We start from the raw sequence: 27,140 nt of genomic DNA, 5'->3' as shown, positions 1-27,140 counted from the left end.
TATTTAAAATACTAAATTATTTCTCTCTCAAATGACTGTCAAATCATTAATCCACAATTGAAGTAGATATGAGAAGAATAAGTATATGTTAAAGTAATTTGTACAGTCTTGCTCTTGAACATTTTTGGAAATTGGTGTCATCTGGAGATTAAATGTCGGTTATACCTAATTTGTTTAAACTATTTCACAAATTGAAAAACTTCGGAAACAAAAAAATCACCCCATACACCAAGTTACAAAAAGTATCAGTACAACCCATGAAGACAATATATATAGTGCCTTTTATGTGAAGTTTCACACAACCCAATAGATCATCAGATGCTGCCCCTTTTATTCACCTTGAATAGTACATTACTGCATAGTAGTAACACTGTTTGGGATTTTCAAAGGAGCCTACAGGAGTTAGGTGCCCTTATCTCATTGAAAGTGAATGGGAGTCAGGCTCCTAACAAGTCTGGGCTCCTTTGAAGAGCCAGGCACTGATTTCAATGGGTCTGCTCTCAGTGTAAGGTATTTTTCAACCCAGTTAAGGATGGCAGGAGCTGTCCCATACTTAGAGAGATTTAAATAAAGGTTTATTGTTCCTTTATCTATAATTATGTCTGGTACTGTGGCAACGTCAGACACAGAATCAAATATAAACGCACAACTCACAGTATATAGGAATGTATCACTGCAAAATTCAGACACCTAAAAAAAGATGATCAAGATATCTCTTATCTGGTAAATCATGATAACATTATATTCACATAGTGTTTTTTTAATGAAAGAAATTATAACTTCAGTTTAAAACAGTGTGACCTTATTTTTAAGGAGATGGGTATGTAAGCATTAGAAATATTCAAACTTAATTCATTTCAATTCAACATACAATTAAAATAAGCCCTTTTAAAATAAAGTACAAAAAATTATTATGTATAGGAAGAGAGGACACACTATTTTTCCTTCAGATTTCACACCTGCCTGCAGTTGTTCAAGTCATCCGTGTCAGTGGCTACCTTATACCCTAGCTCATGTTTCAAAGGTAGCTGTTTCTCAGTATTCCATATTGCACTGAGCTACTTTCTGAGAAATAGTTGAATTTTGTCTGCATCTTTAAAGCCTATTGACTTACGTCCCATTCAAGCCCCTTGACTCTATGATTTTGGTGGAGTCGTATGAGTTATAAACACTGAATTTGGGTTTGTGTGCCCACTCAAAATGGTAGGAAAGTCTGTTCTTCTGCATAAGATTAAATTATTCACTACTTACAGTATACCTTAAAAAAGGGAAGCCTCCCAGCCATCCTTTAATTATTAAAGGCCAAATAGATTGCAGACATCCACATTTCTTTTAAGCTGCTATTTAAGGCTTAATTCTGTTCCCAGTGAATCTAATGATGTTTTGCACTTACAGAACACTTTCAATTCATCCCAAAACACTTTGGACCTATATGAATAAGGATTATTTTCCCTTTATGACAGATGGGGTGATTGAGGCGCTGAGGCTAAGTGACCTACACAAGGTCATACAATGAGTCATGGGCAGAATCAACAGTAGGACCCAGTCTCCTGGTGCCATGCTTAATCCACTAGACCACAGCTCACTCCAATGAAGTCAATAGGAGTTGTATTATTGTCTTCAGTGGGAGCAGGAGCAGACCCTACATTATTATATTCCAAAAATTCCAATATTAAAGCATAGCCAGGCCAATATGGTTTAAGGCTGAGAAGGATAAATCATTCCATGCCATGTACAAATAAAAGGTGCCTGTACAGTAAGAAAGGAGAGGAAATGTGTACAGTAAGAACTTTAAAGAGCTTGGCATTTGACATCTAATTATGTTTTCCTCTTTCTTTCAGAGTGCCTATAAAGATGACGACAAAAGCACCAACATTTACGCAGCCGTTACAAAGTGTTGTGGCACTGGAGGGTAGTGCCGCAACCTTTGAGGCTCATGTTAGTGGTAAGACTTAGTCCTTTCTGATTACCTTCATTTCTTGGTCCTGAATTATTTATGTTGTGGAAATGTAAGGCAAACGTACAATTGCCAGTGCTTTAGATAGTCATGTAATGTGATGGAGTAAAGATTGTCAGTACATGAATATATCCAAATCTGACAGTCCTGAAAAAGGTCAAGTAATATAATGTCATTTCTTCAATGGATTAGCCTACTTCAGAGAGTGCTATCAGAGTCCAGCAGACATACTGTGCAGAATTATGATGGATCAAAGGAAAGGCCCAATTCTGCTACCACTGAAGTCTGTGGCCAAATTCTCATTGACTTCAATAGGAGCAGACTTGGGCCCCAGTTAACAAAGCAAAGGAAGAAATAGGGATAAAAGTGAAAAGTGTGCTAGTGAGAGATCTAGGGATGTATGCACAGAGTCTATGGGGACATGACAGAGTGAGGAGCCAAGTAGCAGAAGGTTCACTGCTGATCCAGAACAAAAGGGGACCATTTTTTTTGTGCTGGGCACACTAGCTCATTTTCTGTTGACTTACGCCCCATTCAACCCTCTTGACTCTATGATTTTGGTGGAGTCGTATGGGTATAAGCACAGAATTTGGGCTTGTGTGCCCACTCAAAATGATAGGAAAGTCTGTTTAGAGGTAGTATAAGATTGTCCAAACATAACTAATATCATGGGGCAACTTAAAGAAGCACCTTCATTTTTAAATAAAGTGCCATTTTATCAAATCTTATTCACTATTTTTATCGTATGTTGAGTCAGCATGAACACCGAGAATGTACAAAGCCCCACTCAAACCCTATTAGTCAATCAAAATAAGTGCCAGAGCAGCCAATGCCTTGTTCCAGGAGTGGCTTTGACACATGCTCAGTACTAAGGAGAAGTGACACAGAATGGGATGGTTAAGGAAGTGCATTAGGGTGTTGGTATTAGCACTGTGACTACCACATACTATAAAACAAAGCATCCATGATCTGCAGTTGTACAATTACCCCCTGGCAGATATGTTGTCTGTCCAGCACCATAGCCACCTTTGACATTTGCTGTGGCTGGTAATCATTGCCCTATGGGTGTCTAAGATGTACTTACTCCAAAGTGTGACTGCCAATCATGCTTTTGCACCCAGACCTATACCAACATTTTGGATCCCTTGATTAACATAGGATCATATGGGACATTTAAATACCACCATATGCCCATTTACATCTGTGAATTATTTTGTACCCACTTTTCAGGGTTTGATCCATTGCTCCAGTGTTAGCCATCCCAGCCTTCTGTAACAGCAGAATTTTTGTTTGATGTAGGTTTCATATGAAGTTGTATAGATATGCTGAGGAAAATCACCCTTGTAATAAATCCATTAACCATAAAAGTAAAATAGATAAATGTACCATTAAAACCAGTTATGATGCTGAAGTTCTTGATGAATGAATGATTTCAGCTATTTTCTTTTCATTTATAATATCCTGTAATATTTGTGAGTGAAACTTAATTTAATACTGATAAGGGACACATCAGTTTTATAACTGCATGTACCATTCTTTTATTTTAGGCCCAAACCTTATGTGAACCAATCTTTTCTTAGCTCTTATTCATGTTGTGGGATACTGGAACATCCCTTCCTCCCCAAAGCCACTCATCAGGTCTGACAGTTCTGGCAGTGATTCAGTATTTCGTTTTTCTAATGTACAAAAAATTGTGAACGTTTTATTTCCTGGAATCTGACCTTCTAAATCACAGACAGTGTAACTTTATTTCTGTCACCTGGATAGTGGTCTCTTTTATCAATCATTGTGAATATTAAATTCAAACCTTTGAATAAAGCCATGTTATATACAAGTCAAATATTATGTATAATTCTAGATTGAATAGGAAGAGCACAATTAATCTGAGAGCACTAAAAGTGTGCTTAATAAACACTACAGGATGCAGCCTATAACACTAGAGTAAATAAACTAAATTATACATGTGAACCATACTGTGACTTGCTTGTGTGTGTGTCTGTTTCCACAGTATTGTTTGGATTTTGCATTCATTAATAAAGAGTTAACTTGGACTCCTGTTAGTTTATTTGGGTTATTCCCTTCCAAATACTGAACAATGACAAGCCTGCATTTACAAGCTTCACTCTTGGTATGCTCTATGCTTGTGAAACTCAGTCCCAAAGTGTCTCAAACTGCTCCCTTGAAAACTGAGCCACCCCCTAATCCTTGGTATTTGCTTAGCTACATCTGTGAAACTGTAAGCACCTAAATGTAGTGTTTCTATTTTTGGTTTGAAAAGTCTCTCTCTTCCCCAGACTGGTCACATACTTTTATATATAATGTCTGAATTATTTGATTTTTATATATAAATATAAAACAAAATAACTCCAGTTAATTTTTTTGGCCATGAGAAACAGCAAAATCTGCAACTTTTCGAAACAAGTCTAGAATGATTGCAGACTCCCAACAAAAACTTTCTCCCTCACAGCCTGTATTCTCATACAGTCATATTCTTGGCCTCATACAGAGTTCAAATAAATAACTGGGTTCTTTAGAGGGGTTCTTTGCAAGTGTTAGGGGGAAGAATTCTGCAGCCTGAGGGCCTTTGGAGCATACAAAGGTAGAGACTCTTGAGACTGTAGTAGCAGCTCTAGGGCAACTTGACTAGTGCAGCCCCAGGGCCGCCTCCTGGGGCTATAAAGGGCCTTTTTGCAATGGAACTGGTCCACTTCTGCAGTTGGGCATTATTGGAAGAGGTCATGCATAACTGCACAACTTTGCCATGCGCAGAACCCAACATTATGGCGATTTCTGCATGGCTGTGCATAAAAGGGATTCGGGGAAGTGGAGGGGTGGATGGAGAGACATGGGTGAGGATAGAGATCTGTCACTTAACAGATATTTGGGTCCCTCCACCTTAGAAAAGGGGTTTCCTGAGACCACAAAGAGTCCTCTCAGCTGGAATAGCCCCCACAGAGCCGCTTGTCTCCTGCTGTGTGACGTGGGTAGTAGGATTCTTCTCCCTTCACAAGGATTCCTCTTGGCATCTGAGTGCTGGAAGAGGATTTTCCCTGTCATGTTTAAGTTCCCATTTGAAGCTGGAAGCCAATTATGACTGTACATGGAGTCTATACTGAAAGTGGGAGTCTTGCCTGAGGGATTTGCCCCTAAGAACATAATATATTTGAACAGTAAAATATCTGACTCAATGTGGCTGCTTTCTGCTAGTTTATATGAATCCCTCATTCATTCACTTCCATGAGGCTTTGCCATCATCCTCTCCAGAAAGATATAAAGATAACTCTTGATTTTACTTTTTGCTACAGTCACTTTCAGTGGTAGCTTATTTAATAAATTCATTATTAGGGGGAATACTGTAATTCAGTCTGCATTTTCAATTTACTTCTTGTTGCCTCACGCTTGGATTATATAATTTCATTACAAGGAACCTGTACTTTATTTTTTTTATACTAGTGAACAAATCAAAGGCATGAATTTCTCAATCTTTCATATAATTCTTAAATGAGACTAACGTCAACTCCCTTAACAGGGCTTTCAAATGGTGCAGGACACTGTTTGAGGAATTTCTTAATCTATCAGCCTGTGAATTACACTAAAACTCTATGTATTGTCAAGACATCAGGAAAATGCCTTGAGTGTTGTGATTTTATGCTACTGGTGTAATTGCAAACCTGTGCACATGCAGCAATTCCCTCAGATGGTTGAAAGCTGCCATACATATTTGTAATTAGCAGAGGTATTTGGGGGCTCCTGGTCTATAATGATGCTGAAATCACTTTCTTTATCTACTGCTTTCTGTAGGTTCCCCAGTTCCTGAGGTGAGCTGGTTTCGGGATGGCCAGGTTATCTCTGCTGCAACTCTGCCCGGCGTGCAGATCTCCTTTAGCGATGGCCGCGCTAAGCTCGTGATCCCCGCCGTGACAGCAGACAACAGTGGAAGATACAGTATACAAGCCACCAATAGATCTGGGCAAGCAACTAGTACCGTTGAGCTACTTGTCACAGGTACAGTATGGTTAAGGAGGGACAGCAAACTATTGACACTTCCCCTTGTCACCAGAGGTGAGGGAGCTAAAATAAAAATTATGTATATATTCGAAACTTGGATAAAAATAACACAAAAATATGAGATGCAAACACCATACAAGATAGTAACAACAAATCAAATTCCTTACTCCTAAAGCAAGCTAGATTTCCCCCCCCAAAAAAACTTCAGTATATGCTTAGATTCCTTATAGATGTAGATAGGATTCTTCATCACTTCATGGTGAATTTTCAAATATTACTATTACAACAGTCTTCAGCAGTATAAACTATGAACCAGACTGTACAAACACTTACGAGTATAGTCGTTCCAGATGCCTGTCCTAACACTACAAACCTTTATTCAAGAGTAATCTTTACTCACACAAGTAGCATCACCAACTTCAATGGAATTAGTCATGTAAGTAAAGATTATTCCTGTGAATAAGGGTTTGAAGGATAGGGCCCTTATTAACTTCTGTGGGACTGTACTCACATCAATATAGAATGGATCTGGCCCTTTCTTACCAATATATCAATATAGGCCCTGATTTTGCAAACTCTTATGCACATGTTCAACTTTGCTCATGTGAGTAGTCCCATTGACAGCAATGGAAATACTCACATGAAGTTAAGTACATGTGTAAGTGTTTGCTGGATCAGGGCTTTACTCATGTGAGTAAAGTTAAGGACATGTATATGTGTTTGCAGAAAGGAGGCCTTAATTTATTTTAATGTTAGACAAGGTGGCCCTCTTCTATATCAATAGCAACTGGGAGATAAATAAGGAGACTGTAGTTTATATATAAAGGGTATTTGTAAAGAGCATAAAGGCTGTGAATGCTTCTAGTATTGGAAATGTTTAGGCCTTATGAAGTTCTTTACTGAGTGAACTTTAATTTTTCTAATCAAATTATAGCTGAAACAGCACCACCAAACTTTACACAACGTCTACAGAGCATGACAATAAGGCAAGGAAAGCAAGTTCGACTTGATGTTAGAGTGACTGGAATCCCTACACCTGTGGTGAAGTTCTATCGGGATGGAGCAGAAATTCAAAGCTCCCTCGATTTTCAAATTTCACAAGAAGGAGACCTATACAGTTTAATAATTGCAGAAGCTTATCCTGAAGACTCCGGAACCTATTCAGTAAATGCCACAAATAGCGTGGGACGAGCTACTTCTACAGCCGAATTGCTGGTTCAAGGTAATGGAGTTGAGGTTGTAAGCCACGGAAATAAGAACATGTACATTCTTGTTGTGGTATAAAGGGCACTGCTGCAATTAATGTTGATCAGCAATTTCATTAATAACCCATTTCTCAAGAGTTTGTAACCTGGTTGTAAAAATTCATTCCAAGCTGAAACATGTCATAAAAGGTTCCAGGCTGGTAACAAAAAGTACATTTTCAGCATAAAACAATTCCTTCAGTTGGACTTCTTTGAATTATATAAGTACAGTATAGGCATCACAGAAGGGTTTTGGTTTTTTTGTGAGAGGTTGTTTTGTTTTGCTCTTGCAGAATTTTTAAAAAATTAGATTTTAAAACCAAGGTCTTTTATCTACTGCTGTTGGGCCACATTCTGCAGTTCTTAAGAGCAAAACTCTTATTGACATTAGTAGGTACAGGACTGTTTTTAATTTGCTAAATGATTATTTTTCATTGCAAAACCAGATTAAGGCATAATTTGATTTTTGCAGTAAGATGCGTATATGCTAATACTGCAAGAGCAACATTAACATGGCCCCATTTCTGTGCCCCATCAGAACTTCTTCTCACTAGAGGAATTTGTGAGACACACATAGCAAATGAATGGTAGAATGTTCATGTTGATATTCAAAAATCAGTGCTCCCTAACTTCAGGCCTCTGGTCTCACAATGCATCTGCAGAGTGTGAACTCCAAGAATATGGGAGCAGCCCAGAATGAGGCACAGCAGAATTGCCCTTTTTGATCAGCTCATTCCTCACATACACATATGTAGAGGAGTCTGGACTTCATCTACTGTATATTTTTAAACTGAAAACTACCCAGACATTAAAGTTTAAAATTCACCTAATAAAGACACAAGGGCTTTTACTATTCCTGCTACAACAACATTATATACTTAGGGCCCTGACCAGACTAAAATATATGAGCCTTTCTAGTGTGTGCAAGCCATACATGGCTGAAGTAAGGTCACAGACTTTAATCATGGGGAAAGGGTTAATAGAAGTTTGGTCATCTGTATAAGGCTGTAATTGGCATTATGCAGCCATTTCTTGGAAGCAATACCCCCTCACAAGAGAGAGTAGACTCCATGGTGAGAGTGCAGATGAGAATGAGCCCAGTGGCTATGAAGGCGGTTTCGGGTTGAATGGAGCCCTTTCAATCATACTCATAATACCATTATATCCAAGGCAACCTTTCTTGGCTCACCAGTTAAAATACACGTTTAGACTAACTATGTATGTATTTGGGAGACTGGAATGATTCTGAAGTATAATTAATATGCTTTTAATTTTTTGTCCTAATTACATAGTTCTACAAAAAGGCTAATCTTATTTCAACTGGTTCCACAATTATTTGCCTATAGATACTGCAAGAAAAACAGATGGCTGATTAATTCTTTCTCTGGTGTTTATGCATGCTGATATACAATTGGCATTGCATGTTTAGTTTCTTCTAAAAAGCTATTATTGTTTATTACCACATATAATTCTCCTGACTATTCATGTTTTACCTTCTGATAGGCGAGGAAGAAGTAGTACCCGCTAAAAAGACAAAGACGATTGTTTCGACTGCTCAGATTTCGCAAACAAGACAAGCCAGAATTGAAAAGGTACATTTTTTCAAAGCTAATGGTGTTAAAAGCTTTAGAAATTGATTCTTGGCATTGCAGAGTCTCACCATTGTTCTTTCTTTCATTATAGAAAATAGAAGCCCACTTTGATGCTAGATCACTTACAACTGTTGAAATGTCCATAGAGGGTGCCACAGGACAACAGCTCCCACACAAGGCACCTCCAAGAATGCCTCCTAAACCTACATCAAAATCACCAACTCCACCAATAAGTGCAGCAAAAGTACAGATGGCACGACAGCAGTCACCATCTCCCATTAGACAGTCACTGTCACCTGTAAGACATGTTAGAGCACCAACACCATCACCAGTCAGGTAAATCATGTTAACTATCAAGGAAAGATTGAATTTTGAGTCATTCCCACCAGTAAAATGAGAAAATTAAATGGTGATGATGCGAACTGAAAGCACAACGTAGAATGACTTGTTCTGACTGTTGGTTTTGTACAGTTGTCAAAGCTTCAGGAGGAGGGTTTTGGCAGCTGTCTGCAAATGCTCCATCCTCTGAGATAGGTTTAGGAAATCCTTTAGAAAATGTGTAGGTTCACATTCTGCACTGTGTTCCACCACACAAAGCTGGAGTAACACTTTTTTTGCTCCACTGTACGTAAGTTCGATCAGAATCTGGCCTTTGGTAATTACTGTATGGGAAAAGAAAAGAGCGTAGGCATTTGGTGAGTTTCATGCAGAATGGAAGGATCAATAGAAAAATAACTGCGAACATCTGTGGACACAGGTATATTATGGACATGTAGGAAATGATTCCAGAGTTAAGGCTGTGGAGGCAAGAAAAATTAGCATGGTTATGGGGAAATGAGGGTTTAGCTCTGATATGTGTAGAGGGCCTCAGGAGGGAAAGGGAGTGATTTGAAGTGCAGGGTCCACAGCTGTGGTATGGCAGAGCCCAATTCATTTGCACTGGGGCACCGATGAAGAGCTATTAGACTCTTCTGGCTCCGCTGCCTCAGCTCCCCACTGCACCAAGCACTGGGCCAGAAAAGCGAAATGTCTCTGAGCTGAATGAGGCCCCATTTAAACCTTTGTGCCAGCTCTGCTTTGTGGTGAATTTCATCACAGTGAGAACAGCTATTGCTGTATATACAAGAAGTAGCAATGGATTGGTAGTAACTAATAATTTACAAGCATAATTAATCCATGAGCACCTGTGTAAATGCAAGGATAATACAATAGTGCCATCTAGAGGGCATAATGCACTAAAAATGTTATACTCTAGGTATCAAGCTTATGCCCAAATAAATCTATTAGTCTTTAAGGTGCCACCGGACTCCTTGTTGTTTTTATACTCTTGGTAGACCTGTGTGAAATACATTATTAACTCAAAAATAACATTTACATCTAAATTAGATGTGAAAATAAGCATAAAACATAAAAGTATAATGCTGGAGACCACCACTAATGCTGCAATGGTTCAGATTGTGGCAGTGTTAAAATATGTTAATGGTGCTAGAAATTTGATATACATGAACTCATCTTGGGGAAAAGATGTATTTAGTAGTGGTGTTAAAGCAAATTGGAAAGTGCTTTATAACTACATATTAATACAATTAATTTTTAAAGTGTTAGTCTTTCTAAAAGCTCTGTTTATCGCTGTAACAGCAGATACCAATTAGTGCTGCTGTAATTGGTAAAAGGAAATGTTGCAATGGAGATAGACCCCAATCCTGAAATGCACTGATCAAAGGCAGACTTCTGTGCCCCCACATGATGCTCCACTGAATTCAGCGGGGCTCATTGCAGAACTGGGACCTAATTTAGTACATAATGCCCCTGATCCTATAGTCCTTTCTCAAAACTCCCATTATCTGAGTAAAAAATATAGTCTCTGACCCAATGTGAACTTATCATTTCTGGTACTTTTATAATAAATATATATTCTTGAGTGAAATACATTGTGATGTTCTCTCTTATGTCTTTACTGTAAAGCTAATTAAGTCATTAAAAATCCTTCAATAATTTAAGGATCTGACAAACCTACAAGAGCAGGAAAGCTCCTCGTGTCCTTTCCTTCTTGCAGTGTCAAGCACATTGATGGCATTTAGTAAATAAATAATAAAACAATGAGATCTCCTCTCCTATTTATTATTTACATTGTGATAGCATCCAAAAGACCCAGTCAGGATCAGGGCCCCACTGTATTGGGAGCTGAACAAACACATAGGAAGACTGTTTGAAGAGCATAATTTCAAACAAGAGAACAAGTGAGTGTAACAAACAATAGGAAGGAAGGAAGGGAATAGGGGAATGGTAAGCAGCTCACACAATCTAACCATTTACACAATTTGAAGGTAACAAATCAACTGGAAGTTTTGCTTTCCTTTTCTAAATAAATAAATCCAGTGTTCCCAACTGCCATGCAGCCTATCACTATTAGTTGGTTGGTTTCTTGTAGCCCTGGAGTTTATAAGTAAAGTTTGGTCAAAAAAATTCAAATTTAAACATTTTCCACCTGGGGGGAGAGGGAGAAGAAAGGGGACATTGGGTTTGTTTTGTTTTTTGTTGGTTTTTTATTTAGCTCAGTGTCCAGGTACTGATGGTATCCTAAACAGGAAATGAATATCAATTCTGTGTTACTTGTGCGGTTATTTTATTTTATTTTATTTTATTTTATTTTATTTTATTTTATTATGTGATGCTAAATTTAATACCAGTAATGTTATGTTTATTCATTAGGTCAGTATCTCCTGCTGGAAGACTCTCCACTTCACCTATTAGGCCTGTGAAATCTCCAGCACTGATCCGTAAAGCACAGGCAACAGTAGCCACTGCTGCTGAGGTTGTTCCTCCTTGGAAGCTGGAAGGTTATGGCTCTGCAGCTGAGGCACGGATGCAGGAAACTAGAGTAACTACAAGTGCTACCCAGATAAGGACAGAAGAAAGATGGGAAGGGAGATATGGTGTCCAAGACCAGATGACCATTAGTGGTGCTGCTGCTGGTGTCTCTGTTGCTGGTATAGCTGCTGGTGCTAAAGAGGTAAAGAGTCTTTAAATTTGGAAAGAACATTGCGTATGCTGAGAGAACTGCTAAATGTAATTTGAGAGACTGCATGTAAACACTTGCTTACAACAGCTATTTAGGGAGTTCCCCTGGAAATGTTTAAATATACCTTTGACAGCAATATTCTGTGCATGTAATTGTCATATGTTTATTCTATGTATGCAACCTATAAAATAATATCTTCTGATGTGACTAATTTTGGTCCTACAGGACACTGATAAAACAGCAGCTGTTGCTACTGTAGTTGCTGCAGTTGACCTGGCTAGAGTGAGAGAACCAGTTCCAAGCCCTGTAGAGCAGGTTTCTAAAAGGACAGCAATGACTGCGGTACACATTCAACCTGTTCAGGAGCAGGTAGAAGTAAAACACAGCTGTTATATAATTTCCTCCTTACCCCTGATCCTACATGCAAACAAAGCATGTACTTCACAGTGCAAAATTAACAAGATACTAAGTGCTTCATATAAGCATGCATTATTGGTGCAGAAGCATCTGGACTGTAGGGGACTGCTAATGGTCATCTCATCTATCACCTCACATCATGACTGAGTTGACTTAATTATTCTTACACCATTCCTGAGGAATGGGTATCGTCTTGTTTTTAATAACTCCAGTGAAAATGATCCCATAATGTCCTTTGGCAGCTTATTCCATTACCTAATGTTGTTCTTATACTGACAAAAAATTTCCTTATATTTAACTTGAATTTTCCCAGCTGAGCTTAAAATAACTATTCCCCAGCATTTCCCCCTTAATTTATACTACTTTCTTTTGATAACTGATCTTTACTCTGTGTTGAAATGTATTTTAAGGTTGTTGTTTTTCCCTCCTATAAAAATCAGATAAGAAAGGAAGCTATGGTAGTAGTTACTACTGATAAATCCAAAGAACAGGAAATAATATCAAGAACTAGAGAAGGAATTGCTACCAAACAAGAAGTACACATCACTCATGAAAAGGTGAATACAGTTGTTACAGATGTAATATTCATAGTTAAACCCTACTTTAAAGACAAACTATGTATATATTTTTCTTTCCTTTTCTTTTTGTAACTTATGAATTGAGAAGCCCAGCAATACAAAGTGTCACTGTATAACTCTTCTCCCTTAGTTTTCATTACTAATATAACTCGCTCACCAGGGTTTTCAATACTAGCATTCTCATAATTCTCTCTTGATGACTGATGGTTTTGTATAAGATATTTAGATACTACTGTGGCTAGTACTCTATGAATATTATAGATAGATTAAAGAGAATTTTTTGAAAAAATGAATTCCTGGAAAAATGCCATTGTTTTTCTACCATTTGTTGTATAGCTAGATAATACGCCAAACGTGTGTTTAAAAAAAAAAAAAAAAAGCCCACACACCTCTTCTTGGATTTTCCATTTTTCTGTGGCTCTTTCTGAGTTTATTCCATACACGTGGCATTTTTCTGTTAACAAATAGGAGGCAAGATACATTAAGAAGAAACTCATTCTGCACTGAAAACAATGTGAAACAAAATACTGGTGACTGAATTTCAGATAACTTTCAGCATATGTTTTGTTTTTAATTTTCAGATACATTTATTTTAACTTAAGCCCTGATTCTGCAACCAAGTATGCATATGCTTAACCTTACTCATAAGTAGCCCTATTACAGTCAGTGGGGTTATTCAAATGAGCAAAGTTAACCAAATGTGCAAGTGTTTGCGGAATCAGGGCCTGTTGGTATTTCTTCATTCTATTTCTGGACAGTCCCCAGGAGTTTCATACGAAGATAGAGTAACTTATGCCTCCCTCCCATAGAAATGGTACATTTCTGAAGTCCACCACCCTTTACAGCTTCTCCAGACCAGTAGGTGGGATCAGTCAAGTGGTGAGGTCAGGCTTCAAATTGAGAGGGTAAAAAGGAATCTAGTTGTGAGGGTGGGTGGGTCTAAATCCAAGTAAAGGTTGAGTCTAGTCCTGACGATGGAATCTAGAGTGAAATATCAAGGTTCAAGGTGAGAAATAGTCTGGGCAGGAGGAGGAGTAATTTACCTTTACGGTACTGAGGGATGGAAATCAGAAAACCACCATTACACAGGGAGGAGCATGTTCTGTATTTTCATCTAAACCTCCTGGATAAAGTGAAATTTGCCAAAAAAATATGCATTCGAAATCATGGCTTTCCCTCCATTGATTGTAATGCAGATAAGTTTCTTCCTGTCCCAGTTTCTTTTACTTACTGCCTTTTAGTAGGAAAATGGCAGAGTGTATAGAGTAAGTTATTTTATTTTTCTTCTCACTGTACATTTCATAAAAGAAGTTCAGTTGTTGTTGTTGCCAGTCTAATCAATTTTTAAAATCTATATAAAACACTGGAGTAGGCATCATGTAACAATGATATTCACTTGTATACAGTTATTCCAGGGTGCAAACAGTGACTCACAATCACTTCCTTCTACAAGGACCTCCAGTGAAATTTAACCTCTTTTCCCTTCAGTAGTCCAGCCTCTTCTCCAATGTTATATAAAAGTCATGTAATTTGCATTTGAGATTATATGCAATTGAGACTTTTTTACTGTAAAAATCAGATAAGAAAGGAACCAGAGAAAGCTCCTATACCCAAGGTAATAATTGTTGCTGATAAAGCCAAAGAACAAGAAAAAGTATCAAGAGCTAGAGAAGAAATTTCTACAAAACGAGAGCAAATTCACATCACTCATGAAAAGGTAAATACAGCTGTTATAGATGTAACTCACCGATATACCCTTTTTCATTAACAATCTCTATCAAATGCTCCTTATGTATTTTGCCTTTGTTTTTTTATGAGCTGAAGGCTCCAACAGTAGAAAAATTTATAAAGTAACTGTTCCATAAAGAGGCCAGTATTACAGTTCCAGGCAAAACTCCCACTGACTTAGGAGTTCTGACTAGTCAGGAACTGCAAGCTGGAGCTCTTAACATCAGTTATTTAAATATTGTGGTTGTCATTACTAACATGCTCATAATTCTCATTTGATGATTAGTGACCTTTACTTGTTGTATGAAGGTGGATTTTAAGAGAACCTTTTAAAGAGTTTTTATTCAGTTAGCCATCAGAACAGAATAATATTCACTTACATAAAGGGTTTGAGCCAGTGAAGTTTGCTAGAAGTTTTGCCTGACTACAAACTGTCTGATCAGTCTCACAGCTAATACCAGATGATTTTGGAGCCCTTACTCACATTGAGTAGCCCTTATTTAGCTGAGTAGCCCCACTGACTAATGAGAGTAAATGTTAGGTCAGAGTAATACTCATTTCTATGCAGCTGCTAAAAGGAGTTTATATCAGGAGGCTACAATGATGGTCACTTAAATGTAACCAGTAGGGGGCCAAATTCTTCCCTGATTCTTTCTCACACAGTGTAACTACTGAATTTAACTGGGTTGCAAAGTGTGTAAGATGGGACGGAAGTTGGCTTACACACAATAGTTATTCCACTCTACAAGTGGCATTTCATCTTCTTTCCTTTCCCCATGTCTTAGAGGTGTAGCCCCGGGTGGGCCCACCCACTTAGCATCCAGGCCCACCCAAATCTAAGCAGGGGTATAGTGCTGCCACAGCAGCCCGGAACATCACTCAGACACTTGAAATCCAGGACAGAGCTATGTGACCGCCCTTCAGAAAGCTACGCTCCGGCAGCTCTACCTTGCCATTTTCTGAGCCACCCCATGCGCGTGCTCAGCTCGGCAGGTGAAGCCCTGTGTCTGGGGGCACCAGGGCTAGGAAGAGGGCATGGTGTCGGGGAGAAGCTGAGCAAACACAGTCTGTCATTGCCCGTCCACCCGAAAGTTGGGACCCACCCAAATTTCCACTCCTAGCTGTGCCACTGCCTTGTCTACATAATATTCCATCAACCTGCCCCACTTTCCTGAAAAGTCATGTAATTTGGTTTGAGAGCATATATAATTGAAACTTTATTTTATCATAAAAACCAGATGAGAAAGGATGCTGTGAAACCTTCTGTGCCTAAGGTAGTAATTACCACTGATAAACCTAAAGCACCAGTCAGAATATCGAGAACTAGAGAAGAAGTTGCTACCAAACAAGAACAAGTACGAGTAACTGATGAAAAGGTGAATAGAACTGTTATAAATGTGATATTCACTCTCCTGTGATACTCCCTTTGCACACTAATACTTCCCCTACAAATACTAACTATATATTTCCTGGGTTTTTTCTAAAACTTACTCCAACTCAAAACTTATGTCAACTATGAATTAGAATCTAGTTCTTCCCACTTTGTCCTTCACTCCTAATAGTTAGCATTAATAAGATATCCATAACTCTCTTTTGACTGACACTGATTTCTTTGCAGTAAAGAGCATTTTAACTTTTTTAAAATACTATATTTTATTTAAATAGGCATTAGGATGTAACAATACTCATCAACATCTAGCTAATACAGAGTCACTCGGAGGCTGCAGCGTACAGGGATCTAAAACCTTAACCCTTTCCCCCATTCTAATGCTTTTTGCTTTTTGCTTTTTTTTTTTTAATGAGACCATATGTAATTGAAACTTTTTTGTTTCTACCATAATAATCAGATAAAAAAGGAAGCTGAAAAAATTACTGTAGTTCCGACAGTAATTGCTGCTGATAAATCCAAAGAACCAGTAACAATACCAAGAGCCAGAGAAGGAATTACTACCAAACAAGAACAAATGCATCTAATTCGTGATCAGGTGAATACGGCTGTTGCAGATGTGAAATACACTGTTCCAGCTTACTTTCTCTGCAAGCCTCCTTATGCTTCACCATCAGTTAAGAACTACTTGTGTACACTAGAATCCACTCAGTTGCATTCCCCTTAATGTGCCTGCTTAATTGGGGTAATTTGACAAGGAACAGATTCAGTGTAATGAATCTCAGTAATTCTAGAAAATTAACTAATGGCCTATCCATTTATAAAAAATCACTTTAAATAGCACCACCTATGATCATCTCTGAAAGCCTGGTCTCAGTAGATAACTTTGAACTGGTGTTTGCTTATGTAAATTTCTGTCTCTGAAGTCCTTTAGTATATAGGCTATTCCCCTTTAATTTTATGGTTAATTGACCATTTGATTTCACTTTATCAGGATTTGTATTGTTTTAGTTCTTCGTACAATGCATATATTTAAAACAATTCAGTTCCACCCAATATATTCTTATAAGCCTCTGATAAAGGGGACCATTGTTCGTTTCTGTTTCCACTGGGGTCTATGCCAGTTAAGAGGATTCTAATGTAATAGGGCTGAGTCCTGTCATCAGTGAGAGAGTAGCATGATTGTGAACTACAGGATATGGCCCACTTTTTTCTTAATGTAATTAATTAATTGAAAACATCACTGGTATGTTTACAAAATGTTTTGATTAATTTTCAATGAAAAAAGCAAAATCAGATAAAATATACACCAAGGGTTCAGTGTGCACAGAATTCACAGTTCTTTGGTGTGTGAATTTATGGCCAGATTCAACACTGCCATAAGCACTTTCTTTGAAGTTAGCACTAGCATTGAATAATCCAGCCCTTAGAGTGCAAAGCCTTATCAATAGTAAAAGAAACGTCTGCAGACAATCTGTCTGACCTAGCTTAGAGATATTACTTCACGTGGTGAACTGTTTTTAAAGCTGTATGTAAAATGGGTGAATGAAGGCAATTTATTATTTAAAAGTGTTAATTTTTTCACATGCTCTTTTACTATATACCGTATCCAGGTTAATTATAATACTGAAAAAACAGCAGCAGTTGCTACTCAAATATCTGCTGCTGACCAAACCAGAGCTTGATAATGGAGAAATTACACTGACATCAAATGTGAAACCAATTATGGATCAGGAAGTTAAAAACAAGTTAAATCCTGGCACAAAAGCACCACTTCCCTTTTACCAAAATACTCAGTTATCCTTCCCTATTAGGAACTTGTAAAATACATTAGCACAACTTTTCCGTGCATTGAAGTTACAGCTATATATTTCCTAAGGCTCATTGTGCATGAATGGACTATGCAGTGCTTGCACATGAAACAGCATATACATACTTCGACCATTTCTCGTAGTAATGTCTGATATAGAATTACGTGCAGCTGTCAGAAATTATCGCTTTTTAAATATTATACATACAGTACTATAGTCATGAATGTGCCAGCAAAGTATTTAATATACATTGTGTACTGTATATAGAAATATGCATGTGCATAGTGTGGATGTATATTTATTCAATATAAATATATATTTACAGCTAGTGACTATGAAATGCACATGTCGGTAAATACAGGCTTACATATTTTCCATACTATATAACGTATGTACGTTTTCTGTTCTCTATAACATGTATGTACTGTGTATTTGCCAGATAGACAAATCTTTGTCATCACCGTGAGTATTTGTATGAATTCTGTAAATGTTATCTTTAGATTGGAGCTTACAAAAAGGCTGAAGCTGTAGCTACAGTTGTTGCTGCAGTTGATCATGCACGTGTTAGAGAGCCCTGGGAGCTAGAGCACACTGAAGAAGCCTATGCTGAGCAGACAGCTTTGGAATATGGATATAAAGAGCGTACTATGACAGGTCACATTGTTGAGGTGCCAACCGAACGTCATGTTGTCACCAAACCAGTACACGTTCCTTCTGAAACAAAAGTTTCCACCACTGAAAAAATGGGAATGCATATATCAACACAGGTTAGACTTGGTTTACATTGCACTCTTTCTCTGGCTGGCTGTTGTTGTTTTTTTAATGAAACTTTTTATTTTGCAATTTGGTGACTAGCACAACATACTGACCAAACATTTTATTGGTTAATGTAGATTAAAAGAACAGAAGAAACCAGAACTGAAAAAGCAGTCCTTGTGGAACACACACGTCCCCGGACAGCAAGTCCTCATTTTACAGTTTCAAAAATTACTGTTCCTAAACCAGATCATACTTATGAGGTAAGAAGTGGAGGAAAGGTGTTAGGCAAACAGCAAGCTCAGTTAAAATAACTGATACCTCATTTTTTCCATATTGATGCCCCTTCTTCCCCCTCCCCATACAATACTGTGTTACTCCCATTTGGGGGAAGAGGTTGTGCTATCTTTGATTTGTGTTGCCCAATTCCCTAGTAAGTAAAATATAATAGTGCAAATAAATGTATGCCCTTTATTTGTGAAATCCTGCCAAAAAGTGATTTTGTTGGGTATTTTTTTAAAACCCCAACCATTTCATATATTCGGAATGCAGCTAGAACATGTGGTATTTACAATAAAATGCTACATCCCTGGCATACACCTTCACCCTGTTTAAAGGGTAGGGAAAAAATCCTGATTCATGCTCAACTTCTCACATTAAAGAAATAATACTTCAGGAGCAGTACTTATTTTTTTTCTTTGCAGTTGTTTTACTGCATACTAAACCAGTTTAGGAATTAACATGCTCTACATCCCTAATCCAAATTATATTTTATGGCCCCATAAAGAACCATGTGCTTTTGCATTAATTTCATGTTGCTTTTTCCTTTCTACTGTTTGAGGAGTTTTTTCATCTTTTTTTAAAAATTAGGGACACGGTCCAACTTAGTTATGCATAAAGGTTGCACTTTGAAATCTCTTGAGGTATTTTAATCACTTCCTGGCATATAATTAGTTCTGTGATGCCTTAGTGAAATCTGAGTTCAAGCCTAGAAAGCAATATAGCACATTCCTTAGAGAGCTATGTTGCTATTTAAAGAACAAAATTCTAACACAATATAATAGAATACTTTGCTATACAACTTTAAGTCTGCATACAAGCATATATATATATTTTAAAGCTATGTTATTTTACAGCATAGGAAGGTTGAAAGTGTCTTTATGTAGCTTATCTAATGTCAATAAATACGTGAATAAGAAAGTAACAGTCATATGTAATCTGGGAAATGCATAGTTCATCTTTTGAAAATAAGAATAACACAACTGTAACTTTCTTTCTCTTGGATTGGTTAGGTTTCAATAGCAGGATCTGCTATGGCTACTCTGGAAAAAGAGTTATCAACAACTTCTGTTCAAAAGATCACCAGACCTGTGAAATCACCACAAGTAAAGCCACCTGAAACCAGAGTGATGGCAGAGAAGGTTGTCTCGCCACAATTTCCCTTTGGAGAGGCAGCTGACGCCTATAAGAGTCGTTATGATGTTCAGACCAAAAGAGACATAAGTGTGAGCATTACAGGTGGTGTGGTACGGGAAGAACACATTGAATTAATGCAAGAAGGTGAAGCAAAGGTTTGTCATTAAGTGAATTCCAAAATCATCTTGACTGACTTACATCTTACAAACAATAGAGTAAAGTGTTTACAGCTTCCCTCATTACAAGCTTATTCTTTTAAAATATCCCTACTGAGCTTTGTCTACTGTAAGTTGTGATATTTGTTTTGCACAAGCATTTCTAAGATCCTAACATCACTTTGTCACAGCAAGCAGCAGTCACTCTCTGCAAGGAAACCTTTTCCTACATCAATTCTAGTGTGTCTACCATTTATTTCCTTCGCTTTGTGGGATGTTTAGTAACTCTGCTTTAAATGTCCTAGGTAACCGAAATGGCTAGAGTTCCTGAGCCAGCAGAAGTCCCTGCTACCCCACCAACCTTAGTCTCAGTAAGTAGTGAAAATTTAGATAAGGGTTACATTGTTTTGCCTTTCATTCCTTTTAAGATATGCTTTGTTTCACCCCCTTTTTGTCATGTATTCAATACATTCAGTTGCTCTCTGGAGCTCTGACACCATCTCTCATGTCTGTAGTCGGTTGCCAGTCTCTGTAGCCATGTGACCTATCAGAATGATCTTTGCTGAACAAGTGAATTCTCACAAGTATCTCACAAAGATCAAGTTCCCTCTAGATTTTCCCTGTCAAGAGTAACATATTCAGACAGCCCAACTCCAGCTTCAAAAGCTGTAGTTTGAAAATGTCTCTTCTCTCTAATTTATTTGGGGCACTGCACATCAGTGCCTCATTTTGATATAGATGCTGAATTGTAAGTTTCAGGACTGTTTTATCATATAGTTGAAATGATTTATTTACTAGTGAAGAGTCATATTCATTGTATAAATACTTTTGTGTGATACAGGGTCTGAAAAACATGACTGTTATTGAAGGCGAATCTGTCACTTTGGAGTGCTACATCTCTGGCCATCCAGCCCCGACTGTGTCATGGTACAGAGAAGACTATCAGATTGAGAGTTCCATAGACTTCCAGATTACCTTCAAAGCAGGAGTTGCTCGCCTTGTGATTCGTGAAGCCTTTGCAGAAGACAGTGGAAGATTTACTTGCACTGCTACCAATGCAGCTGGAACTGTCAGCACTTCATGCCACTTACATGTACAGGGCAAGTAGATTTCTCACAACAAGAATACAAACAGTTTGCTCAGTCAAAATGGCTTCATTACAATTTCTCTATACCCAAGAGCTAGTATTTCTGGCAGCTGCAGGTGTCTTGATTTGCCCATGGCAGCCTCCAGGGCTGCTAAACCTGCCAGCAACTCCCACCTAGTCTCTTCACCTAATAAAAGATTTTGTGTTGCCTAGGGCAAAGATCAAGGACTATCCATTAGTATTGTACACTACCTGCAGCATCCCCATCCCTGTTTTCACTCAGAGATACGTGGGCCTGCCACCCTTCACATTAGTCCCATCACTACAGACAATGGCTGGGTTGATGCCTATTTTGAGGAAGAGATAGACATATTCCCCATCTCCCAACTATTCTGGGGTCCTCCTACTCCCAACCATCAGTGACAAATATTTCAGCCTCTAGTGTCAAGACCATCACGCACTAGTAAGGGTCCTAAAAATGCAATCCTACATGGTAGGAATAAATGGTAAGAGCCCCTATGAGAATACTCAAGGATCATCACAAGTATCTGAGAGGAGGAAAGAGAGTTTGCTTTGTTACTGAGCTATATTCAAGACAATCCAAAACCCACATACCAAAGGAACATTACGGCACACCCACATCCCATGCCCCACTATATTGGCCATATAGGTCATATCAGACTGGAAAATACCACAGAAACAACAACGGCACAGCCCAATAATATGCAAGAGAGAAAAACATTAAGGGTGAACGGTAATAAACAGCTCAGGAATGTTGATTATGACTGTTACAGCCAGGTTGGGTTGAAGGGGCCAGGAGGGAGTCTCCCTATGTCACCTGGATGCCAGTTATGAGCAAGAGGGATAGCTCAGTGGTTTGAGCATTGGCCTGTTAAACCCAGGATTGTGAGTTCAATCCTTGAGGGGGCCACTTAGGGATCTGGGGCAAAATCAGTACTTGGTCCTGCTAGTGAAGGTAGGGGGCAGGACTCAATGACCTTTCGAGGTTCCTTTCAGTTCTAGGAGATAGGATATCTCCATTTATTTAAGCTAAGATTCCTGATTCACTGTCCCAGTGCAAGGACTTGACCCTTAAAGTCAGCCAGCAAAACTACCCTCCCTCCTAGCTGCTTTGTCCACTTTTAAAATATTTTGGCATCAACATTATCATATTTTTCTTACAGTTTCTGAGGAGATTGAGAGCCGAGAAGCAGTTTCTGTGAAGGCTGTCACAGAAGAGAAACGGTAAAGTCACTTTTCTAAGCAGACTGCTCGTACTGTGATTATTAGTTACTTCCAATTTATTTATGATTTCCTTCTGCATCAGCTCATTTGCCTTCTTTGAAATCTTCTTCCAGCTATATGGAGTCAAAAGATGTGGTAATGGTAGATGCCACTATTGCAGAACAAGAAGTGTTTGGAGAAGCTGCGGCTCCTTATTTTATAACCAAACCTGTAATTCAGAAGTTAGTTGAAGGTGGAAGTGTCATTTTTGAGTGCCAAATTGGGGGCAACCCAAAGCCACACATCTACTGGAAAAAAGCTGGGGTACCTCTTACTACTGGCTACAGGTATATAACCTACTTAAACATTGTTCTTTCTTTGATATGCAAATGATACTTCCATAGATTTGACACATATTAGAATTCAGTTATCTGCTTTGAACTAAATCTATCCCTAGTGTAACCCCACTGATCTCAGTGTGGTGTCATCAGGAATTAATATAGCCCTAAGTTTCTGAACAGATAAGTATTTGAAACCCTTCAGGCCGTTCTTCTCTGTTATGGGATGCAATGTTTGCTCTGGTGGGTTATAAAATGTATATTTTAAAAGGCTAGAAAAGCAATTATAAATACAAGGTTGAGCTAAAAATCAACATACACATTAATTTATAGAGAAGAGAGAGACACTTTGGTTTGAATTTTCTCTGCGGTATTCTATAGAATTGAGGAAATATTTAGTGAAGGAGCCATCTGAGTACATTTTCTGGCACTCTTGAAATGTATCATGATATAATCACCTATAGAAAATGGTGGAAATGATGTTGCCAAAAATAAAGCTCCCTGTATATAAAAATTCTGATATTGGGAAGGTTATATTGTATATGATAATGGAATCCTCAAGACTTCAGTACTGCCTTTTGTCTCTGAGTTCAATTATTTTTATAGGTATAGGGTATGATTGAGCTCTGGTCGCAGTATTGTTATTTCTCTTATGTTGTTCTACTATTCCTCCAAGTTGATATTGGCCTAAAAAATTATCAAAACACTGGCTTTTTCGAGGAGTAATAGTCATAGATCTTTCAAAAAGTAAATACGCTAAGAGTTCTGCTTATCAGAATTATGGAGAATTTGTGTTTTCTATGTTCTTAAAGACACAAAGTGAGTTACAAAAAAGAGACTGGGGAATGCAGACTTGAAATTTCGATGACCTTTGCTGATGACGCCGGAGAATACACTATTGTTATTCGCAATAAGCATGGAGAAGCTTCTGCATCAGCCTCTTTACTGGAAGAAGGTATTTGTATGTGCATGGATAGTGGGGGAGGAGGGATTAAGAAAAAAGTCAGTGTAAAAATATGGAAGAATAAGACTGGAGTTTTTTAAACTTGCTTTAAGATTAGCAAATTGGTGCCACTCAGTTTGATATAATAAAAACAGACTGGTCACAATGGTCGATGAGGTATTGCAGTAGCTTCCTTTTCTTTCTGAGCCATTAAATAGTTTCAAAATGGAGACATTCTTCTTTTAAGTGAGTCTCCTAAAGGAGTCCTGAATCTATGGGCACTTTCCTAGCAGTTGTCAAACCACAGTGATGTACAGAACCACTTGCAGGGCACAGAGTGAAATCCTGGCTTCCCTTTGATTCCAGTGGAGCCAGGATTTCACCCAAAGTTTTCACTTCTGTAGAAGCAGATGGTAAGGAATGGCACACCGGCCTAGCTCCCTTCCACGCTCCTCTCCTTACCCCAGAGAAAGAGACGGTACTGGGAGCTCTGCAGGAGGAAGAGTGCCTACAGCTACTTTTCTGAGGATTTCTGCAGGAGGGAGAGAATATTTAACCTTAGGCTCATGCAGAGTTTAGACTCTCCTATTCAGCATAGCTACAGGAGCCTCTCCTCTTGCAGAGCTCTTAATGCTCTGCACAGTATATGGGGCTTTGAAGGTTGGCATTGGGGTTCTGGGGAAAGGAAACTAACTAAGGAGCTGGGAGATGTGCTTTAGAAAAAGAAACTAATTTAGAATATTTAGATATCCAGAGGGAAGGTGTGAAGTTATGGTTAGGAGGCTGAGAGCTGATGAGCTCTCTCTTTAGAAGTGGTCTGTACTTAAGAACACCTGTCCTAGAACATATAAATTATGAAGTTTTAATCAAGACTGGGTGGAGCATCTATCTGTTTTATTGATTCTCACAGAGCATCAGGATGTGCACTTGTTCCACCACCGCCTGAAACTCTGTTTAAAATAATACATACTAATTGATAACTTCTGCAGCTTGTTTCTACATTTATGCCAGTAAAAATGGACAGTGGCTTACCAGAATTAATGTGTAATTAACTCCTAGCTGATTATGAGGTCTACATAAAATCGCAACAAGAAATGATGTACCAAACTCAGGTGACTGCATATATACAAGAACCTAAAGTGGCTGAGGTAGCCCCAGCTATTTTATATGCTGACTATGAAAAAGAATATGAAAAAGAACAAGCTCTAATTAGGAAGAAAATGGCAAAAGACACTGTGCAGATCCGGACTTTTGTAGATGAACAGGTAAGTATTTCAGTCATTTAAAATTGTGATTGGAGCAGTTCAAGTATTTTTATTTAGTTTCACAAATGTAAGAAGTCAGTTATTCTATAAACTCTGTAAAGTCAGTTCTACAAAATCTATCACAAAACTGTTTTCTTTTCGCATAGGAATTCCACATTTCTTCCTTTGAAGAAAGACTTATCAAAGAAATTGAATACAGAATTATTAAGACCACCCTAGAAGAACTCCTGGAGGAAGACAGAGAAGAGATGGTCGTTGATATTCCTGAATCTGAAACAGTTGAAGCAGGATTTGATTTAAGATTAAAGAATTATAGAATCTTTGAGGGAATGACTGTTACTTTCCATTGTAAGATGACTGGATATCCATTACCCAAGGTATACCAACGTGTATAAATGTATAATATAAATCACACAGATATTGTTTTAAATTATATCTACCTATGAAACAGGCCTGCTTCTATATTTGGAAACTTACTGAATGTGGTAGCTCACTGTCAGAGAACCCCTTTTTTATCCTACTCAGCTAGAAAACCACAAATTCCAAAAAAAATGTACATTTTTCAGTCCTTTGTTCTCCCATCAAGCTGAGTTTCCATTTTGTAGATTTGTGCAATAGTTCTGGATAAGGAAATGTGCTAGATTCACCAGTACGCTATGGCAAAGTATTGCGCTACTCAAGCATCACGGAGTGTCACAGAGAAGTAGTCACATAGTAGTGAATCTGGCTTGTTTCTGTTTCATTCTTTATGTATCATAATGCTGTATTTTATATTGGATACTGATTTTCATATCATGTGTCACTGCAAAAAGCTGTTCTTTACTCTTTCTTATTTCAAGTAAAATTGTTTGCCAACTACATGTTGGTTACAGTTGTGCAATAGTTGAAAAGTAGTGGGAAAGACCTAGCAGAGTCTTAAGTAATGTACATGGGTACACATTACTGTAGTCTAATCTCCATGAGGGTTCACTCCAATTTTTACTATTTGTGCAGATTGCGTGGTACAAGGATGGTAAACGCATTAAGCATGGAGAGCGTTACCACATGGAAGTTCTGCAAGATGGCAGCGCTAGTCTACATTTACCTGTTGTGTTGCCTGAAGATGAAGGAATTTATACAGTCTTTGCCAGCAATGTTAAAGGAAATGCCATTTGCTCTGCAAAGCTATACATTGAACCTGTTGCACCAGTTGGAGCTCCAGGTTATATGCCAGCACCAGATGTTATGAAAAGATATCGGTAAGTACAGGGTAATATGCAAGTCTCATGTTCATTCCAGTCCACTACAAATAAACAGTGTCCAGTGATCCCATCATGTAGTCCAAGCTAAACAAGTTTAGACCGTCAGCCCTCCATGCTGTTGGAAGTACTGATGTTGATTCAGTAAGTGGCACTTTGTTCTGTGGGTCAATATGAACCAAATCCCCATTGCTACAGGGCAATGTGATTCTGGAGGTACCATCTTCCAGCTAATAGGTCTAAACAAGGTACTGGTTTTATTAACTGTAATATTATTTGACATTGCACAGATTCTTCATATTGATTAAACAAAAGGAAACAAACTACAAATAATAATTTTATCTCACCTTTTCCCCTAGGTAAATTGATTTTAACATGTTTTAAAATATTAGGCACAGGAGATGAATTATATATTGCTTTAGCCTGGTTCTAGGCGTCATTGCTACAGCACAGCTTTTTTGTTCCTTCCTCAGGTCTCTTTCTCCCCGTTCCCCAAGCCGTTCTCCAGCCCGTAGTTCTCCATCTCGTTCTCCTGCCCGCAGACTAGATGAAACTGATGAAGGACAACTGGAGAGATTGTATAAGCCAGTTTTTGTGTTGAAACCTAGTTCCTTTAAATGTGCAGAGGGGCAGACGGCGAGATTTGACCTAAAAGTAGTTGGCAGACCCATGCCAGAAACATACTGGTTTCATAATGGTATCTCAATTTATTTTCATACACTAATATAAATATAGAGAAAAAATATAGTATTTTCCATGTTGGGAAACAGTACTGGGTGTAAAAAAAATTGTCTATTTCTGCAGGTCAACAAGTTGTTAATGACTATACTCATAAAATAGTAGTTAAAGAAGATGGCACACAGTCAATGATCATTGTCCATGCTAGTCCTGATGATTCTGGTGAATGGACTGTCGTTGCTCAGAACAGGGCAGGCAAAGCTACGATCGCTATGACCTTGACAGTGGAAGGTATT

The 27,140-nt window shown here is 38.2% G+C and overlaps 1 protein-coding gene across 2 annotated transcripts in view; it reads left to right on the top strand.

Moving 5' to 3' along the window:
• The window catches only part of TTN (titin), a 59,959-nt gene that overhangs the window by 893 nt on the left and 31,926 nt on the right, over positions 1 to 27,140 (top strand). For both annotated transcript variants that reach the window (XM_024204047.2, XM_026647621.1), the window contains exons 2-25: positions 1,842 to 1,945; positions 5,759 to 5,962; positions 6,900 to 7,187; positions 8,713 to 8,801; positions 8,893 to 9,137; positions 11,514 to 11,814; positions 12,049 to 12,192; positions 12,681 to 12,797; positions 14,398 to 14,535; positions 15,785 to 15,922; positions 16,394 to 16,531; positions 18,245 to 18,511; positions 18,638 to 18,763; positions 19,793 to 20,071; positions 20,377 to 20,442; positions 20,913 to 21,171; positions 22,343 to 22,403; positions 22,517 to 22,729; positions 23,533 to 23,675; positions 24,723 to 24,928; positions 25,075 to 25,305; positions 25,922 to 26,166; positions 26,640 to 26,863; positions 26,971 to 27,135. In XM_024204047.2, the coding sequence (XP_024059815.1) occupies positions 1,855 to 1,945; positions 5,759 to 5,962; positions 6,900 to 7,187; positions 8,713 to 8,801; positions 8,893 to 9,137; positions 11,514 to 11,814; positions 12,049 to 12,192; positions 12,681 to 12,797; positions 14,398 to 14,535; positions 15,785 to 15,922; positions 16,394 to 16,531; positions 18,245 to 18,511; positions 18,638 to 18,763; positions 19,793 to 20,071; positions 20,377 to 20,442; positions 20,913 to 21,171; positions 22,343 to 22,403; positions 22,517 to 22,729; positions 23,533 to 23,675; positions 24,723 to 24,928; positions 25,075 to 25,305; positions 25,922 to 26,166; positions 26,640 to 26,863; positions 26,971 to 27,135 (4,378 nt within the window). In that variant the 5' untranslated portion in view covers positions 1,842 to 1,854. The remainder of the gene's footprint in view (positions 1 to 1,841; positions 1,946 to 5,758; positions 5,963 to 6,899; positions 7,188 to 8,712; positions 8,802 to 8,892; positions 9,138 to 11,513; positions 11,815 to 12,048; positions 12,193 to 12,680; positions 12,798 to 14,397; positions 14,536 to 15,784; positions 15,923 to 16,393; positions 16,532 to 18,244; positions 18,512 to 18,637; positions 18,764 to 19,792; positions 20,072 to 20,376; positions 20,443 to 20,912; positions 21,172 to 22,342; positions 22,404 to 22,516; positions 22,730 to 23,532; positions 23,676 to 24,722; positions 24,929 to 25,074; positions 25,306 to 25,921; positions 26,167 to 26,639; positions 26,864 to 26,970; positions 27,136 to 27,140) is intronic.

Source organism: Terrapene carolina, unplaced genomic scaffold (genome assembly GCF_002925995.2).
Source record: "Terrapene carolina triunguis isolate 2854851 unplaced genomic scaffold, T_m_triunguis-2.0 Scaffold62, whole genome shotgun sequence".
NCBI lineage: Eukaryota > Metazoa > Chordata > Testudines > Emydidae > Terrapene > Terrapene triunguis.
This window is presented reverse-complemented; position numbering and strand designations above follow the sequence as displayed.